The sequence below is a fragment of the Diadema antillarum genome, unplaced genomic scaffold (genome assembly GCF_040938485.1).
Source record: "Diadema antillarum isolate AM-2024a unplaced genomic scaffold, OU_Dant_1.0 seq00000999_RagTag, whole genome shotgun sequence".
In the NCBI taxonomy this organism is placed as follows: domain Eukaryota; kingdom Metazoa; phylum Echinodermata; class Echinoidea; order Diadematoida; family Diadematidae; genus Diadema; species Diadema antillarum.
In genome coordinates, this window is record NW_027271837.1 from 203,158 (window position 1) to 224,978 (window position 21,821).

A 21,821-nucleotide genomic window follows, 5' to 3' on the forward strand; every position below is an offset into this window, starting at 1 on the left:
CAAACCAATATATTCAAGGGATAAAGGTTTTGTAGGACCCTACATGTCAAAACTTTCTCGTGAAGAAATTGTTAGTAGGGTTGGTCTATAATCGAGTTATCTATGTTGAAGTAAGATTATTTGTAGTATGAATTGACAAATGGATTTGTTTGTGATTCGAATTGCCATTTGTAACGTTTTAATTCATGTTACACCCAGAATGGGTCGATTTATGAATGATTTGAATGAAATCAATTAATATCAAGGAAAAAATGTTGAGGTGGTTTATTTGCATTACGAGGATTTGAGTGTTTGTTGGCGTTTGTTTACAATACGTATGTATTTGCGGTGTGCGTATGGCAAAGAATAGTGATATGGAAGTTATAGTTAAGACTGATGGAAGAATATGACTACAGTGAAAAAATGAACAAAGACAGATAACATTTAGGGAGGGTACCTCCCTCGTATGCATTTTCTCTCGGTCTCTCTCTCTCCTAGCCCGCCTCACCGCTGAAATTGACACACCCATACTATTTTGAAATCAACGCTGCTGCGAACTCTATGAATACGTGCTCACACACGATGAAGGCATTTTCATTGCCACAGTAGTGCCTGCTGCTCAAAAAAGTTTGTTCGCCCAAGGCATCAAAACACAAACACAAACAGACACACGTACGCATACAGGCACACGTATACACATAAACAAACAAACCACTACCACTTTACAACCACCGCACATACACAGTTTCTACATATTGTATTATTATACTTCAATCACACACAGACATACACACACAGCTATACGGAAACTCATACACAAGTCTCCTATTATACGCACCTACAAATCATACACAGCACATACCATGCAGCTCGCAACACAAACACACACACACACACACACACACACACACACACACATACGCATAACTTACTAGTCATACCCATCCCACCAAACATAACACTGGAGCAACCATCCCGAGCCGGGGGCGACAATCTTTGACGGGGCGACAATCTTTGCCGAAACAATTTTTTTGGACCATCATAGATTGTCGCCATCGAGGTCAAAAATTGGGAACTGCACAAGCGTCACAGATTGTCGCCAGACGACAATCTTTGACGGGACGACAAATAATTGACGCCAACTCCGTCAAGGATTGTCGCCCCGAGCCGGGGGCGACAATCCTTATCGCAACAATCGCGGCTTACGCTACCTGCACAATCTAGAACTGAAATTAGCTGTCTTATATATCGGACTAGAATTTGCCGCGGGAGCTAAAATTCATTGTGCAACGATTGTAAAGAGCTAAAATTAAGTCGGTTATTGAGAAATGTGTGTGGGTGTGGGTGTCTCTTTGTCTGTTTGAAGCCTTGTATGATCTAGGAACTGCAACTTTATCCAACTTTATTCAACTGGCGATTTGTTTTTCTCTCAGTCCTCATTCTCGCATACTATAGACAGCTAACTTCAGTTTCATATCTTGCATGCAACGTACGTACGTCGCATTCGCTCGGGAAGAACGAGTTCTCTTGAGGAAAATTTGAGCGAGGATATGAAATTCACATGGATATCAACGCTGCCAAAATAAGGTTTTGCTACAGTTTTACGAGTGGTTTAGAATATATTAAAGCAACTACGTAGCCTATATCCTGTGATTATGGTGAAATTCGGGTTTCTGAAATTTTAAGATAGGCCCTATCTATCCACATGGATAGTCCCTGCATGTATCGTATAATTTGTAAGCTGTAACATAGGCCTACGCAGCGATTTGCACGGACTAGCTCTAACGTTAGACCTGTTCTACTGACTGTGTGAGTGATACCACGACTGTTGGTTGAAATACAAAACTATAGCACTCGCACAGGAGACCCGTTCGAGCACATGTATCCCCCGAACCCGTCTCCCATACCCCATCTGGATTACTTTTTTAGGCCAGAATGTTGTATAATATGGCAACTGTCGCAGGATGCAATAAAATCCGACGAGAAATGAGGCTAGTATGTAGCACATACAAGGAATATGACATGTCATCATAGTTACAAAAGTTTGAACAATGAGAGCGCTGGCAATGAAAACTTTTGTTACCTAGAATAACTCCCTATAAACCTCAAATGTGGCTGATAGAGCATGCACAAGAACTGTGACTGGCATCGACGTTGGAGCACTGAGGGCACTACCACCACAAACTGTTGTGTCCTACATGTACATGTAGAATGGCCATTCGTTCACCGATCCTTAGCAAGTCTGAATAAAATCCCATGAGAAATGAGGTTACATGTAGAATGGCACATACAAGAAATATGACATGGCATCCTTAAAAGTTGGAACAATGAGGGCGCTGTCAATGGAAACTTTTATTACCTAGAATAACCCCCACAAACCTCCATAGCAAGTTTGAATAAAATCCGACAAGAAATATGGCTTATATAGAGCATATACAAGAAATGTGACATGGCCTCCAAGTCGGAACACTGAGGGCGCCGTCACTACAAACTGTTGTGTCTTTCATGTAGAATGACCACCCATACACCTCCTTAGCAAGTCTGAGTAAAATCCAGTGATTAACAATGAAGTTATTGCCTAAATAAGCATCTTGGCAAATTTCGACATGATCAGAGTGACCTTTGACCCTGTAAAAGGTGGAACAGTGAGGGCAGCATTATCAATAGGTATAGGTGCATAGATTTGACTATGACACATTTACATACCAAATTTGAAGAAAAAAATCGGTCAAGAAACAAGGCCAGCGTCGCACACACAAGCAGACACTGTTAAATTTACCTTTTCGTGTATAAAGACGGATCAAGCGAAGGCGCCATCACAAAAAAAAAAAAGCAATAGGCGTCTTCGTTTTACCATAATACACCTTCATGCCAAATATGAAGATGAGCTAAGAACTGCAGCCAGTAGAGGGCTCACAAGAAAATCTCTGCGGCGGACGCGGCGGCGCAACGAGGCTAAATCCATAGTATCCTCCGAACTCTGTTCGGGTGATACAATTAATTTGTCATGTTATTAAATAGACGGATGGCATCTGTGTCTTCTCGTTGGGCTTCTTATATAACGATGGTGGGCCTAACTTGGGTTAGAGTAAACATGTAAACATTGTCAGCCCGAGTAGCTAGCTAGAGACAGATCTCGTATTCATTGCCATGCAGAACTTGCAACTGGCCAAAAGTCATAAAAAGAGCATTTCAGCCTCACTCAATCATAGTAGGCTTGCTAAGGGCGAAAAAAGAGGTGATTGCTGCATTTTATGGTACAAATGTCCTATTTGGCACACATGTCTCTCTGTACAATTGGAATTTTTTCATCTGAAGAGACATTCTGTATCTATGCAAATAAGGTTTAATTTGCATAATTTATGCAAAATACATACAAAAATTATTAAAAGATATATGTGCATCCAGCGGAAATACCTGATTTGGTAGTAGTATTCTATTGAGTATGTGGAAACAATTCCTGCAAAAATTGATTTCATGCCTATGTAAATAAACATAAAATTTGCATAATTACGCAAGTTATTGTGCAAAAACTTGCATTTTTGAAAGAATTTCTAAACTATTAAATACTTGATCTTGTAGTACAAAGTTTGAACCTGGGATGGATGTTCCTTGGGTCAAAAGTAAATGATTCATCTGAAGAGACAAACTGTTTCTATGCAAACAACCTGTTATTTGCATATATGTGCGTATCATTACCTACACATCTATAGATAATCAGAACAAACAAAAAACCTTAATGAAGCCTTAATGAAACTTCCTTCATGCCGTCAAACCCCCGTTTGAGGCGAGACCCCATCGCCAAACGAAGCTGATGGGGTGCTATACCCCCCTAACGATTCCTCGTTTGAGAGTTGGGAGTTGATGTATTTGCCCACTGCAAAATAACTTTCTACTCAGGCGTGGCAAACCTGGAGGCCAAGCCAGGGTTTAATGACTGCAACAGCTGTCATATTACGTAAGAGCATGATAAGGATATCTGCCTGTGGCAGACCATTCAAAGTGCACTCAATTTTCTCTATTCTTTCTAAAGTTTTAAATTTTATATTCTATTGAGAAATTCTATAGTCATCCGTTTTGAATTTCGAACGAAAAAATTGACCCATAAATAACGAAAATACAGGAATAAGAAGGAGAGCATTGTAGAAGTTTTTTCGACACACACACGCATCATGGAGCTACATAGCCCATGCCAAAACCAAAACAATCTCCTCCTCTCGCGGGTGCCCCCCCCCCCCTGTGGCGGTGACTGATGCTTAGATTAGGCCAGGGTCAAGAAACAGGTGTTTTATATCTTGGTTTTTAAGTCCTTGATTGCCAAGATATACACTGGTATTGTCTACAGCGGTGTAGCTTCTTCAAACGAGAGATTTGCCTCATGTTAAGTCTCATCCTAGATAGATATAACCCGTTAGAATCACTTAATGAAACAAAATGAGAAAAGAATTTGAATAATATTGAACCATCATTACCAGCTAATTTACATGAGTACTAAAGAAAGTAGAGTAAAAACATTATTTTTAAAGTTTTTCATACAGTCTAAGAACTGCATTTTATGATGAAAACTACAGAAGTAGTATGCATTTCCTTTAGTTAAGAGGAAATGGTTTGTAATATCAAAACAAAATTTGTCTATGCAAACACCACCTAATTAGTATATTGTGCATATTAATACCCGGATGTACCAGAAGTCAATGGTCAAGTTCGACTTAAGAAATTGTATTAGTCTACGCAATAACTCAATACTGGATTATGCAAATTTCACCAAGCCTGGTCCAAAGATGACGTATGATGGGGCAAGCGATTAAGCGGTTTTTAAGTAAAATCGGCAAGAGGTCAAAGGTCAAAAAATTCAAGGTCAATGCTAAAATTTCATTATTTCCCCCATATCTATGCAATGTCTGAAGGTACTTTCTTCAAACTTAGTGACTGCATACAATGTACTACCAAAATAAGATTCTCCAGAGAGTTTCAGGTCAAGAGGTAAAAGGTCAAAGTTCAGGTGAAAATGTTAAGATTTCACTTTTTTCTCTCGCAAATGGTTCAAGGTGTCTTCATGGAACTTGGTACTGGCAGGGATTTTCTAGGGAATTTAGGGGTCAGGGGTCAAAGGTCAGGGGTCAAAGATCAAGGTCAATTGGGCCCTCAGAATTTCACTATTTCCCTCATGTTTTTGCAATGCTTGTAGGATTTTATATACATGTATTACCTAATGGATATTCTCTGGGAAATTTCCTGCCAAAATGTCAAAGCTCTGATGAAAGTGCTATATTTCACTTTTTCTTTCATATCTTGAATGTGAATAAAGGTATCATGAAACTTAGTACATATTGTGCATGTTCTACCTGACAGTGATACCTTTGTTGATTACCGAAAAAATGTTAAGCCCTCCCCTCTCAAGTGTTTTTGCTTCCTCTTGATAAGTAGGAAAGGACATGGAATTCAGTGACATGGTATAGTCATCACCATCATTACATTTAATGTATGGGTCGCATGGAAGTTAAATTTTATGCACACATGTATTTCACCTCTGACATTCTAACCTTTTACATTTTTACCTGTGTATTTCTTTTAATTTAACCTCTGACATCTTTACACTAAACCAGTTAACATAATTATTTTTTGGAAAAAGCTTCAAGATCATGTAGGTCATGATCATCTATACAGGTATTAGCTGATATGTGGTGGAATATAACATTCTTTGGACCACCAGGGAGTTGCATTATCCCAAGAGAAAACAATCACAACCAGGGAGAATATGACATTTACGATTCTCGTAAGCAGTAGCCTGTGACGATCTGTTGACAAATCACATCCTAGTAATTGTAAAAGCCATCGAATACTCTTTTATGGCTATGAACATATTATTTCTGCTTTGATTTATGGTTGAAATTGACTGATTTTAAGTCAGAGACTAAGATTATTTGACTTAAAGTATAACATCTCCTATATTGTTCACGTGACAATGTTTGCATATTATTGCCTTATCAAAATGTTATTGTGTATAAATTTCTTACCTAGTTACCATGCCATAGTAGCTCATAGTATACTGAGTTAACATTTTTTTTTCAGAAACAGACTTTGTTTCTAACTCAAGCTTGTAAGTTCTTAATGTGTGCAGATACCCTTGCATCCGCATAAGTTGCACAAGTTTATAATCAGCTTGATTGCCTACAAAATACAATGAAAATCAGAATTCATACTTTCACTATGGTAGTTTTTTTGTAATGAGTTTCTAACCATGACCTCAGTTGTGTACTGTTTGCAAGGGAAAAACAGTCCTTTTGTAAGCAATATTGTTCCGATTTGCATCTGTTCATAATTATGTAAGCCCTGTGATACTGTTAGATTTACATGATCATATTTAAAGAGTGACACTATCGATTGCTGTTATTCCCACCCTGCGAAGCATTTATGCAATAAGGGAAAATTGATAGCAAAAATTATTTCAAAGACCAATATGTTCCGAAATTTCACGTCTGGTGTACTTATTTACATAATTTATGCATAGAATGCCTAAGTTAATTAAATAATATGGAAACAATTTAAGCAACTGAAAAGCGTTGTTGTGAGAATATTGTCTTATTCTATTAGCTCTTTGGATATTAAGTTAAAGCAATTTACGACATTGTCACATTAAGGCTTTTTGTCTGTTCTGATTATCTATAGATGTGTAGGTATTGATATGCATATTATGCAAATAACAGGTTGTTTGCGTAGAGACAGTTTGTCTCTTCAGATGAATAATTTATTTTTGACCCAAGGAACATCCATCCCAGGTTCAAACTTTGTACTACAAGATCCAGTACTTAATAGTTTAGAAATTCTTTTCCAAAATGCAGATTTTTGCACAATAACTTCCATAATTATGCAAATTTTATGTTTATTTACATAGGTATGAAATCATTTTTTGCAGGAATTGTTTCCACATAATCTATAGAATACTTCTACCAAATTATGTATTTTTGCTGGATGCACATATATTTTTTATAATTTGTATATGTATTTCTGCATAAATTATGCAAATTAAGGTTTATTTGCATAGATACAGAGTGTCTCTTTAGATAAAAAATTTTTCAATTGCCCTAGGGAACATGTGTGCCAAGTATATTTGTACTAAAAAATGCAGCGTTTACCCCCTTAGCAAGTCTACTATCACCTCTAGTTGAACATCAAAGCCTATCTAATTGATGTTTGGCTTCCCGATTTTATAATTTATACAAAAAAAAAAATGTTTTTCCTTTTTTTTTTCTTGCACAGATTTGATTTGATTTTATTCTATTTTCTTGTTCCACATCTCAGAACGCAAATAACATGATACAAATGATTGAATATAAGACTGGACATAGCGTCGTAATTACAAAGAATACAAAAGAAGACAATTTTACAAACATGAAATGTGGGGACCTACTAAAAAGCAAAGCTTGTAATGTATAGGTTCCTGTATAGATGAAAATATTTGTCTTCTTAAACAACCTAGTCACGAAAACTATGAAAGGAAGGAAAGGGACGTAAAAGAAAAGAGAGCAAAAAGAGCAAGAGAAAGAAATAAGATATGAGAGAGCATAGCAAATACTAAGTAGCCATATATATTGCGCTTACAAGATTCCTTGTCACCCGAGCAACATAGTTACGTAACTGTAAGAATGCGCAAAAATGCGCATGATACATAATGATTCATTAACTCAGGAATAGCCTTGACATAAATGACTCAGTAAAAAGAACGAAAAGCAAACCTGGAATACCTAACGAACGACGAATCTGATAAAGAAGAGGGAGTTCGAATAAAATTACATGTTGTGTGATTACAGGGCGTATCAAAAAAAAAGTTACACTTTAAAAAAAATTGTCTAAATTACATTTCATAATATTTGGATGATTTTTTTTTCATATTTATGGATGCCCAATAGTCTAATCTATCAAGTGCAATCAACAAAACAAATTTTCGTTCACGCTTGGCTGAACACTGACGCTCTTTGTCCAGAGTGTGAAAAATGACTTGCGCCAAATTGAAAGAAGATCGAATATTCAGCCAGCAGTACAAATAAGTGTTCTCATTCAAACAAATTGCTCTTTTGCTCACAGTTTTGATTATGTTATGATAGTTTAGGAATTTTCTGGCGATTTTTGTCACATTTTACTTGATTCCATTGTGTTATGAAAGGTTGATAAACAACATCAAGATCTTTTAAGCACAGTTATCACAAATCATGCACAGACATATCAAAACCACATGCCAGTCACTCACAAAATTGACCGAGTGACTGGCATTGGGTGATATTCCCTATGTCGATCTGTCACTTAAAACATGCATACAATTGTGAGTAACTGATTGATTGATTGATTAAATGAATGAATGAAACATTGATTGATTGATTGCTTGCTTAATCAATTGATCGATTGATTCTTGCTTGCTTGCTTGATTGATTGATTGGTCGGATTGATTGATTGATTGGTTGATTGGATTGATTGATTGATTGGTTGATTGGATTGATTGATTGATTGATTGGATTGATTGTATTGATTGAATGATCTGAGGATGCATTAATTTGTTCTTTTCTTCTTGACCGAGTGACTGGCATGTGGTTGAGCCAGGTAAAAAAGTAATTCTATTACTAAACACCATAAATTTAGTTTTGTTTAGATTTAGGGATAATTTGTTACTTTGAATCCAATCATTAACGTGATTCAACTCAGAGTTAAGCATATCAAGTAACTCAGTAGGATTTTGGTGCGACAAAAAAAGACTTGAATCGTCCGCAAACAAGAGGAAGGAAAGGAGTGCGGACGACCTGGGCAAATAATTTATGTAAACAATAAAAAGAAGTGGTCCCAAAAGGGAGCCTTGTGGGACGCCACATGTTATATTTGCTGTGCTTGAATCAGAATCATTAATGTGTACAAATGTGACCGTGCACCTCAAAACGAACATAAAGTCGCACACACTGATTTTGCGTGAGGACTGAAAATAAGTGAAATATGTCAACCTATAGCCAAACTTGACTTTTTCATATTTTCTGAAAGAGCAGGTCTTCTTTTACATTATGCTAAAATTTGGTATCATAAAACGGGCAGGAGAGTGTGTTTTTTTAACAGTTTATCTCAAACATTTTTGGTAGAATAGTGTGATTAGGTGTGTCTTTAGAATCCCTGAAAAACTTCTCCACACTCTTCACTTTCAACTCTAATAACTTTTGAAAGGATAGTGCTATTGCTTTGAAAGTTGGCATTGATTATGGACAGAATGTGTTAATGAGGCATGCTGAATTTCAGTTTAATCTGATTATCCCTTCATTGTTGTTACTCTGGTGGTTTACTTCCTGTGTTTTGTCCCATTCATCCCACAGCCAGCACGGTTTGGTAAAGATTAAGTGCTTGAATAGACACTGTACTTCAGAGCCTCTTTTCTCAGTTCACACTTTTCCTGAGTTTGTGCTTTCTTTCCAATATTTAGATAGGTTAGGAGAGTCCATTTGATTTGAGTTATACATCATTTTAAAGCTTAAAGTCTGCTCTTTCAGAATTTGGTCTAAACTAAAAATTCATGTCTGGCGACTTTTTGTTTGTTTTGAGGTGCAGAGTCACAAATTGTGATCGATTTGTGAGGTAATCTCTGAACTACTCCAAGGCGCTGCCACGAATCCCGTAATGAGACAGTTTGTACAGTAATATTTCATGATCAATTTGTGTCAAACGCCTTGGAGTGGTCCAGAAAAACTCCAACAGTGTGAGATTTAGCTTCAATAGCTTGAACAACTTTTATCTTTTAGCAAAAAAACGGCGTGAGTTGTCAGATGTTTTCCCCGAAAACCAAATTGAGTGTCTACCAAAATATTATGATCATTTCAAAACTTCGGGAGTATAACTTTTTTCAAGTACTTTGGAGAATGATGATAAAAGAGATAAAGGTCTGTAATTGCCCAGGTCGTCCTGACTGCCCTTCTTAAAAACAGGAATAATCTTGGCAACTTTCATTTTACTTGGAAAAACACCAGTCATTAAAGACAAATTGAATACATTGGTCAAAGGTGCGGCTACTTCATAAATAATTTGTTTAAGAATTTGACAAACATTGAAATGCCCGAGCTTTTTTAGCTTTAAAATTATTTACAATATCAATAACATCCAATTCATCTACGGGCATGAAAAACATAGAACTAGGATTGGGATTCACAAGAAATGAATGAAATGTTTTTTTCCGTTAGTGGAATATTTCTAGTCAAATTTGACCCAAAATTTACAAATTACGTGTTGAATGCTTCAGCAATATCATGGGAGTCATCAATTATCGTTCCATTTTGTATTATGATATCAATTCCCATTTTCTTTCCGTCATTCTTTTTTAATACATCATTAATAACTTTCCAAGTAGACTTGATATCATTTTTATCGATTTGAAATTGTGCAGAAAAAATAACCTTTTTTAGCTTTACGTAGCACAGAAGTCAAAATATTTCGGTAAGTTGAGTATTTCCGTTTTGCTTCTTCTGTGCCACTAGACTTATATCTATAAAATAAATTATTTTTACGATTAATAGATCTCAAAATTGATTAGGTGATCCAAGGACATCTGGGATTTTTTTGTGTGTGTGTAATTCGATTTGACCAAAGAAACTGGGAAATGAGCATCATTTAAACGCAAAACAATTTCATTGAATATATCAAAAGCAACTGCCTTACGAAACACAGCGCCGTTCAAATCAACTGCTTACCATACGTACAACCCAAGAGCATAGAGGAAGCTAAGCGCACTGCGTGCGGTGTATACGGCATAGGCTATGTGTGGCGCCCATGCACGGCGGCGACCACAGCAGTTGATTTGAACAGCGCTGTGTTTTGGAAGACAGATGCGAGATCTGTGCAAGAAAAGAAAACAGGATTTTTCCGGATTTATTCATAGAATTGGTAAGCTAAGCTCAGATTAGGAATAAATTAGGCTTAGACATTCCACGAGCTGATTCAGTTAGGATAAAATGCCCTTTTAAGGACGTTTTAGCTGACAATTTTACGGATCGGCATTGATAAGTACACTATAGCAACGATATACGAGAAGATCTCTCAACTGTACTAGATCTAGGGCCTACTCGGGGTTGACCATGGCTCCTTGTTACAATTTGGTTACATCTACCAACGTATAGATGAGAAGCCCACCAAGTAGAAACAGATAGACTTACACCATGTTTTAAAAACCGCACGTATAGTAAAGAGAAACAAACCTTTCATCTATGACATCAAACTTACGACACGTCCCAATGAAGTTCATCACCCATGCCCGTTAGTACGGCGTGAACCTTTCTGTCCCGACCGGCATCTTTATTTCGCAGTTCGCCGCTTGGCTGTCAGTAATACTGTACTTCGTTCAAATACTGACGTCATCCATAAGAGAGTTGAAATCGTAACTGCCTCTCGCTCAAGAAAGCAAAAAGAATGCAGCTTTTTGATTTCGTCTGATTGTAATTTATTATAGTTAGCCTTCAGGTATCTAAGCTGACATATTGACATTGTTCATGCTCTTAGCTTTCTATTATGTATGATTTGCCGTATTTCAGAAATTTCGACCGGTAGTCGGTTTATAATTACATCTTTGTCACAAACGATGTGTTGAGTGTTTACTTTCCTTGAACTAGGTTTCATTTGGATGGTTGGATATATTGCTTAAGAGAGCAGGTATTCAGGGATTTGAGCATTTTTACCTAACCTTTGACCCTTGCCCTTTTAACCCCATGGCGAACTAGTCTTCAAATAATCACTAAGGGGACATCCATTTTCATTCTTGATGATGATACTTTGAGCTACTTTCAGAATACGGAAAAAATTTGTGACATTTGAAAATTTTCAATTACCTTTGACCTCATGGCCAAAATCTCTCCCTGCTACATCATTGCGCAGTAATGCATAAAAACGTAATACCTAGTTTTATTAAGTTTATGCATGGAATAATATCCAAGGTATGGAGAAAAAGTGTAATTTCAGCATTCACTAGTATATTTTCACCATTTCCACGTGACCTTTGACCTTATGACCCAAAACCTTTCCAGATAATTTTATCTCGTCGTACATGTATACACTAGGTTTCAGGAAAATATCTTCAGACATTGCATAGATATGTGGAGAAAATAATAGTAACATGTTGATAATTTTAACTTGACCTTTGACCCATCCAAAAGTCCCAAGGGAATCACTGTCAGGCAGTTATATGCATATGTACTAAGTTCTATAAAGATATCTTCAGCCATTTCCAAGATATGAGAAAAAAAAAGTGAAAATTTAGCATTTTCATTTGATCCTTGATCTTTGACCTTGTGGCATGAAACTTTATTCAGAAAATCTTTATTTGGTAATACATGCATACACCAAGTTCTAAGAAAATACCTGCGGGTTTTGCAGAGATACGGGCGGGAATAGTGAAATTCTACGACCTTTGACCTTGAACATGTGCAACCAAAAGTTCATAGGCACAACTTCGTCCACTCATACGTACATATGCAAAGTTTCATTCAGGTGCCTCAAATGGTTTTTAAAGAGGAAATCCACCCCAAAAATAAATAACTTCAAAAGAAAGAAAAAAATTCCCTACAGAATGATACAAAAATGACAAAAGTTGGTTAAGAAATAAGAAAGATTCAAAGAAGATTTTGAAATTCCAATTTTATTTTCTTTGGGGGGAAATTATTTCTTGGCCAGTTTTTATGAACATTGAGATGAGCGAGTTGGTGATGTCACAATTTTTCATGTATGTTATACATGAAATTCGGAAAATTTGTTATTTTTAGCTAACACAAGCAAAAACATGTTCCCATACCAAGATTATCAGAGTTAACATCCGTTCTTTTATATTTTTGGAGGTTTCAAGGCAAGTTTTATATTTATACGGCTTAATTATGGAGGTTTTTTGTCATTGCTGTATGCAAAATGAATAAAAAATTGTGAGAGCAACATGCTGATTGAATATTCATAAGTACTTGTCAAGAAATGTTTTCCGAAAAAAAAAATGAAATGTCAAAATGTTACATCTTTCTTATTTCTTATCCGATTTTGTCATTTTTGTATTGTTCTGTAGGAAATATTTTTCTTTCTTTTGAAGTCATTTTATTTTTTGGGTGGATTTCCTCTTACAGTTATGCTGTCCTAAAAATATAATTATGGACGAAAGAACGGACGGAAGGACAACCCGAAAACATGATGCCTCCGACGACAATTCGTGGCGGAGGCATAGAAAAGCCTATTCATCTTTAATCCAATAGCTCGTTAGGATGAACGGTTACACCCCCTTTTTCTACATAGGGCCTATTCTAAAAGCTGATGGGTTTCAGATGTCATCTTATTAGATTTATTCTATCAGTTTTATTTCCATTTCTTCAACATGATGACGTTATCACTGTGAAAAAAAAAAAGATCGATTAAAGTTAACCTTGCAAAATGTTACTATGCTACGTGGACAATTACAGCCCGACAAGAGAAAGCATTGGACGGGGTGTAAACACACATGCTCAGGATATTGTCGTGGAGTGACTACCTTAGAAAATGTCACCTTATACGGTAGATTACCAAAATATCCGTGAAAAAAATGATGAGATTAGCGGGACACTGTCCGCGGCACCGTTAGCTATCAGCTTATTCCCTCATACTGCGTTTACACCATGTTCCCAGTAAGCACGGCAGTCACGTTTCAGGCCACCGTGGACAATACGATGAGCCGGGATAGGCAAACGCGACAGACCTTGATTGCCGTGGATGCCGTGTCAGATTTTTTAAACCGTCCAAAAATTTGCCACGGCAGTCCCGGTGCTAATGAGAAACCTTGTAGGCCGTGATAGAACCGGGGGAACGCAGCAAAGCGTGACAGCACGCAACAGACCGTAACACAATTTTGAGGCGGTCCTATAGTGGGACGCGACGGAAAATATTGTGAAGTCTAGCCTGACCAGACGCTGCGAGAACGGCGTCTGATAGCTACATGTTCACCTGAGCGAGGACTGAACATGAAAGGATAAAAACTAGAATCTAGAGCAGTCGCAGCGGACGGGTACAATTAACTCACCGTTGTTGTTGTTGTTTTTTCATTTTGCCGTGACCTTGCTTTCAATTCAAAATTTCGCATTTACACTACGTGAACAACAAAAATATTACAAGTGTGTTAAGTAGCATGAACAAAGTCAAAATCAGTTTTAGAGTCTTCATGCCTTCTTGAAATACTTGTGTGATGAGATTCTTCTTTCGTGATATCTTATTTTTAATGGCAACAGGGACCTCCGCAGTAACAACTTCGCCTCGCTAACGTGGAAGCCCTTCGAGTACTTGGATGATCTGTCACAGCTGTAAGTTTACTTATCTTGATAATGATCTCATCTGCTGCTTTCACTAGGTATATCAACCTTTAAACTTATGTACATGTTGGCTTCACACATTTCATTATAAAGTTACATTATTTGTGTCGAATTTAAGGAGGTTTGCACGATCGTCCTTACATAATTTTCAGAATGGTTCATTCGTATCTAGCCTACTACAACGAAGGGGCGTAGACAGGGGGAGGGGGTATGGGGATCCACCCCCCCCCCCCCCCGCCACAATTTCGGAGAAACATTTTTTATGAGTGGAATTCTATATGTTTGTATTATTACTAACACTCTCCTTCTTCTTGTTATCATTACCATTACTATCATTATCATTATTATTATAATCATTTTCATCATATTCGACATCGTTGCCTTGTTTTTTTCCCCATATTTCTGATCCTAAAAGGAAAAAAACATGGAATGGTGTCTTTGAATGTTTAACAAGACACTTAAAGGGATGGGGTGAATGCATACAGTCTTTACTGTTATTACCGTCGTATTATAACTATGATCACTAGATAATCTTGTAAATGGCATATTGGGGAGGTGGAAAGGTTTCACCTCCTTCGGCACACCGTGAGTGAGCGCCTATGTTATTGCCGCAAGCGTCAGAACTTGCGCTTTAAAAAATCTTTGCGCACTTAAATGGTTACGGATTCCATGTTCCTCAATCCATTATGTTTTTGTTTTTTTACTTTTCTGATTGAAAATTTTCCTTAAATTCCACTAAAAATGTACACCAAATAGTTCAATTTCAATTATAAAAGTGCAAAATCTCGCTCATGAAGGGAGACCCTCCCCTACATCCTCCCTCTTTCAATTTCCATAAACCTAGTTCAGACTGAAAAGACGCGCATGTAAAAATACCACAACATAATCATTCACATTTTCCTGAATATTTGTTTCCCGCTTCTTTGAGCAATTTTTCAATTTAACCCCCCCCCCCCCAAAAAAATATATATATATAAATTATGCACTATATCGCTAAATTTAAAATCAAACAATGCAAAAGCTCACTACCCCTTCTGCCAATCTCCTTAAACTGTATATTAGGCCTACACAGTGAAGACAAAGGTCTCGTGGGTGGAAAAAAAGTGACCAATACCACAATTTGTCATTCATTTAGCCGTGAATATTCATTTTTCTTACTTTTTGATCATTTTCCAAAAATATACTCCCACAATAGTGTGCACTACATTGTTGGATATCAGTTCTAAAAATGCAAAAACTCCCTTGTGTGGGAGGGATACCCCCTCCCAAACCCTCCCTATTCTGTTTATGTCCATAGACCTAATATTTCTATTCGGAAAATCGAAAGGTCCACATCCTCCGTTTGGTCAGTCACCATAGATTGAGTAGGTAGGAGGTATATAATAATGGTTTATTGAAAATTCATTTGCCGCCATGCACATGGCTGACTTGCAGAATATTTGTACAATTCCATTGGGTAATAACCTATGCATAATCAAAAAATCATACTTCGATTAAAATGTAAAACTATACCATCATTATTTTTTAAAAAACACACAGAATGACACATGATGAACGATATTTCAAAATTAATCAATTACATATACCACCGTAAATGGTTAAAATTGTGCAAGCACCGAAATACATACATGTATACCCAGGCCTGAGAATAACCATACAAACATAACGGCATACATTTATATTCCCCATTTCAATTATTCTCATAACAGTTAGAATCATCTTCTCATAATTTATTATCTAAATGCTTAATTTCAATCAATATCGCATAATAATATTAATCTGACACATCATTATCATTCGGAAAGAAAATGTATGTTACAAAAATTGCAGTCTTAAAAAAAATACCATAATTTCCAAATAGACTTAAAAACTGTCAGCTTTTAGTAATAAGTCCAACATGCAGGCGTTATTCACAAATTGGGATTAGAATAAAATATGAAATATTATTTCAAAAATCCAAAGAAAATATTGCAATATCATAGCATTTTCCAGTATTGCACAACAGTATCCATCGCACGAGTGTGGCTCGCTGGTTAGTTGCGTACAACCTTGCCGTACGTTTCAATCACGTATAAGTACGCCCACTGCTGAACGGGGAGGGTGCCCCATGAACACTGATTTGTATCTTTACATTTTGATCCCAAGAGACTCCAAAAACAACTCATCATCCCAGCAAACCGTATCAACCAGACAGGTTACTTGGTAGACACTTTCGATATACGAGTATGAGTAATGCAAATGAATCTCAAATGATGAACAAACCTGAAAACTACGTTTTGAATGTGATTACAAAATGTTGCACTCTTTCCCATAAACCTACGATTGAAGAGAGAGAGGGAGGAGGGAGGGAAAAAGAAGAGGAAAGAAAAGAGAAAGAGTAAAAGAAACAGAGAGGGGAGAGTGAGATAAAGGACAATGCCTAAATAGTTCAACCGAACAATAGAATGTTGATTATGTTATAAATACTCTACAAAAACATATAATCAACCTGATTACTGTGAATTCAACAATTCAATGCAAATGACATTCGGCACTGAACTGTTGCGAAATTACTCAGTTTTACATCAAAAATCTCTGACATTTGAGTTGCGTAAATTTCTAATGTTCTTCTAAGGAGGTATGCAGAAAGAAATCTTGTTCATTTGAAATCAGTTTCTCAGCAAAGGTCAAACACAATTATTTCCTTCTGTCAGCCAAGGATGACAAGCTCAGCAAAGTCAGAGCTGTCTCGTATGATTGATAATCTATTCCTAAGATTATTCCTCTAAGTCCTTTTCTGCAACCCTTTCTAAACAGTAGACATGTTCTTTCGTTACGCCACCATTCCAAACTGGGCATGCGTACTCTACAAGGGGTCTGATGAAACCGATGTAGATGGTGCAGAGATTCTCAATTGACAGTCCGTAACCTTTCAAGATCCTACCGAGATGTATCCGTCCATTGGCTCGCTTAATCACAAGTTTGCTGCGAAGACACATGCGCCAAAACAAAGAGAGGGGGGGGGGGGTGACAGATACCACTTTGCAATTTGCAATTTCCTTGAATGTTCACTTTGCTTACTTTTTGATTGAAAATTTTCTAAATCATTATTCCCCCGAAAGTGTGCCCCAGAACATTATATAGATGATGACTGGCGGGGGAGGGAACATACCGAATGTTCCACCCGAAGGTTTGAAATGCTATTGAGGGAGGTTATACGTCCCGAGAATGGCCAATATCTGCTGATTTGACAGCTATTTTCTTTATGCAAATTAATGGGCAAGATTAATTGATTTCGCAACGTAACCAATTTTTCGGATTCTACATAATCCCATTAGTCGAAAGCTTTTAGTAAAAAAAATGAACCCTATAGAAAGCCTTTTCACAGAGATCCAACTAGACTTTACTTTTGTTCGATCAATCTATGATAGACAGTATAAAGGGAAGGAACCTGTGTTGGATATGATATGAACTAGTCTCCCATAACTGTTCTGTAGGCAGTCGCAGCGCTGCCTTTGAGTTGAAGCTAGTTCATGGCTTTGACAAAATAAACTTGGGACAAATCTTTCTCTTCTGTCTAATTGAGTTCATGGGTCTCCTGTAATACATGAATAATAAATGTTGTTTTGATTGCGGTGATATATATAGACTACAGCTTGGTGATTTCTCTTCAGGTTATTGGAAGACAACCCCATCAAATGTGGCGACTGTCAGAATAACTGGCTGCGAGAGCCACACCAAGACCTTGAGCTGGGGAACAACCTCACGTGCTTCGATAACGCCAACAGGATACCAATAAAAAGCTACGTCGTGCCAAATTGCAGTAAGCCCACGTACAAGTTGATTGAAATTAGTAATGAATAAACTAATCATTGAAATAAGGAAAGCAGAATTGTAAAACTTCTTATGATAACATTGATTTTACATCGCCTCCTCCAAAGGAAGCCGAGGCATTATTATTATTATTATTATTGTTATGATTATTATCATTATTATTATTTGTTGTTGTTGTTGGTTTTGGGGGTTGGTTTTGTTCTTTTTTTTGGGGGGGGGGGGGGGTGGGGGGAGGGTTAATGTTCGTTATTCCGAAGGTTTGTTATTGCGGAATACACAAATTCCCCATACCCAGATTAATCCGAAAATGAAAAAAAAAGGTTCGTTAATCCGAACATTTGTGGCGTTATTCCGGAGCTTCGTGAATCTATTGCTAAGGTTCCTTAATATGAACATGAAAAGAAGGTGCGTGATTACGTATCTTCGGAAAATTATTTTTTTCACGGATCAACGAACTTTTCGAATAAAGAATCTTTTTTTATTTCGGATTAACGCCCCTTCGGAATAACGAATTGTAACCATTATTTTCCTGGATTATCTATCAGTCTGTCTGTCCGTTCGTGTGTCCATCCGTGTGTCCAACCGTGTGTGAGTAAACACGAGTAAGATATACCCCTTAATGGTTATTTCATGCTAGGTAGCCCAACTGTATAAAACAAAGTATAGATGCGCTTGATATATTTTAGGGAATATCCCCGAATTTTAGATCCTCCCCCCCCCCCCAAAAAAAAAAAAAGAAATCAGAAAAAATTGAAATTTTTATAAATCATATCTTCCTTATTTCTTATCCGATTTTTGTCATTTTTTTACCGTTCTGCAAGCAATAATTATCTCTTTCTTTTGAAGCTTATTTATTTTTTGGGGTGGATTTCCTCTTTAAGTAAGCATTCACCGATGATATCGACGAGAACCATAGAAATAAGTAAACAATATGTCCATGAAATGAAAGGTGAACGGTCGAAGTTAAAGCTGAAAGAACAGTGTAATTCAGGAACCAATGACATTTTTCGCCACAACTTTAGGCATTCTCTTTATAAAAGTGAGGTATCCATATTTGCTGTATTAAAGGAAAATTCCATGCTGATATCCTGTTGCCTTGTATTCAAACAGAAACATCAGATAAGTAGTTCAGTGGAAATACGAGAAACACTGCAGGATACATAAAGAAAAAGTACTATATACTTTAGAAGTTTAGAGAGTGAGATTGGCAACCCATAAATTTAGGTGTTGAGCAGCTTTCTATTCGGTTTGGGCACAAACACACACACAAAAATAACCAATGTTCATTTTCCTCCCGAGGAAAAACAAAAATGTTCAGACTTGTTCTTGGTACTTAATGAGGTAATGCGTTTCATCCAAAGCGGATAACATTTGTCTGTGCCCAACCGATAAATTAGTGAAATTTTGTGTTCAAAACGAAATACGATGGAGAGCTGCTCAGCACTACACGTAAACCGAAGGCTCAAGTGAGCTGTTGCAATCGTTCCAAGGACACAATATTACGTGGTGTGTGTGTGTTGGGGGGGGGGGGTGGGGGGAGCCCAGAAATTAAGGAGTCCTTACAAATCTGTTTGTACAGAACCAGAAGTGATTAGCTAAGTTAGAGCTATGAGTAAGTAGATTGGTGACGGTTGTCTCAAGTTCTAGGGGTTGGCTGGGGATCAAATATGGGTCCATTTTCACATTTGACTTATGTTGTTGTTGCTGTTGTTGATGAAAACCTATGGTCAGATTTTCACCAAACTTGCCAGGCATTATCGTGGGAGTGCGAAATATACATACCTACAAATGGGCACCCTTCCCCACTTGACTGCAGTTTCAGATTTATTCATGGTAGATCGCGGGACTGGCCCAGGGAGGGGGTCGAATTTAGCATAATTTTCACATTAATTTTTGTGATATTTCTTGAAAACACATGGTCAAATTTGCCCTCAAAGGTAGAATGCATTAAAACAGAATGTATATTTATACAAATGGACACCATACTCCCACCCCCTGTGGACCCCCTACGGCCCTAGAAACCCCAATTTAGAGAATTTAAAAGAAATAAAAACTTCTCTAAAACCACAGATACTCTGAGTACATACATTAGTAAATGGACTTTCAATGTTGCTTATGGTAGATTCAGGGTGGCCACATTCGGGCCGGGAACGAATTGCGGACCAGTTTTGACAGATGGTCATTTTCAAGTTCCTACATGCTTGGCAGATATTTCTGCCAGTGTGATAGAATATGCAAATGGCCCATTGCTTCCCCCCCCCCCCCACTTAAAAAAAAAGGTTTTCTATATTCTTACATGATGTAGGTAAGAATGCGTGGAAGGTGAACTTGCGGTACTCAGGTGAGCACGAAATCCCTGTGTCATTTGATGTTTTCATACAAAGCAACATATCAGAATGGAATTTCCCTGTTTAAGGTTATACTCATGGCAGCAATGATAGCATGAGAATATGGGGGTGTCCTAGTCGCGTGTCAGATGCACTTGAATTACCGTCAGATTTGAGAATGTAATTTTGTAGGTTTTGCTTTTTTATTTACTAGTATGATTACTGACTTTACAGTCACAAAGTAGACGAAGTGATGTTGCCATTCCCAGAAAGTCTCCCTCCCGCTTGCTTACAATCTTTAACTATACTTTCTATGCATAATTTGGTTTGTTTGTCTTTCCCTGAAGGTGTCCCATCAGTGAAAGTAAGTCCAGAGCGGCTGGTCATCCGAGATGGAGATTCCTTTAATGCCACCTGTGCAAAGGCCGGCAACCCGGATCCGGCGTCGCGATGGGACACGGGTAACCTCAGATCAAAATACGAGATCATTACGGTCAGTGACTCCGAACATATGATCGTCGTCCAGAACGCCTCATATTTAGACAACGGACTTCTGAGGTGCATAGTCAGCAGCGTAGCCGGCTGGCGCTATGCGGCTGTCAACCTGACGGTTAAAGGTATCATTGAAATTGTGCTCCTGGTGCATGGTATGTGGCATTGGGAGCAGAACGATAGGGGAAGAGAGTCGGCCAATTTATTTCTTCTTCTTGTTCTTCTTCTTCTTCTTCTTCTTCTGTGTAAACTTGATCCACCGTCAAGAGGGCCGCATTTGCCGAAACCGATTCATGAATAATAGTTTCGATCGCGCGGTTCGGAGCGTATGTATGACATTGCCATTGTGATTGTTTATAGCAATATCTGAGATAAGTACACTGTAGGGCCCTAATAAGTTATGCAGTGCATAATGCCCCTGTCACACTTTGCCGGAGGGGCCCAACGTACGAGAAACGGGCAGTATTTTGCTCATCCGTTGTTCAAATTGTCAATCCGGTAGACGAAGTTTAAAGTTTCTGTTTGAGAGGAGTGTACATACATGGTCTAAGAACCGAATAAAACGAAAAAACAACGCACCTGGGGCTATTGTGTACAGGACAGTGCAACGTGCGCAAACACAATCATGAGAAACGAATATGAACCGCATGACCACAAGACAAAACGAACAAATGGGTTGCGCATGAGACGGACATCGAACGTCAAAGAACAACGTTTTTACATGTCCTTGCAGGAGTCAGTTGCAGCAAGGTCGGTACATATTCGTTCAACATTCAACATCAGCTTCATGTCCTGTTCATTTACTGTGGATGTGCTGTAGCTATCCTGTACATAAGCTGTAATCTTCACTTATGGCCGTTCTGTCCGCTTGCCATCCGTAACT

At 37.7% G+C, this 21,821-nt stretch overlaps 1 protein-coding gene across 1 annotated transcript in view; it reads left to right on the forward strand.

Annotated features, from left to right (window-relative positions):
* The window catches only part of LOC139742441 (BDNF/NT-3 growth factors receptor-like), a 224,331-nt gene that overhangs the window by 151,838 nt on the left and 50,672 nt on the right, over positions 1 to 21,821 (forward strand). Inside the window, exons 4-6 of the mRNA XM_071652979.1 lie at positions 14,226 to 14,297; positions 17,960 to 18,108; positions 20,794 to 21,063. Coding sequence (XP_071509080.1) covers positions 14,226 to 14,297; positions 17,960 to 18,108; positions 20,794 to 21,063 — 491 coding nt within the window. The remainder of the gene's footprint in view (positions 1 to 14,225; positions 14,298 to 17,959; positions 18,109 to 20,793; positions 21,064 to 21,821) is intronic.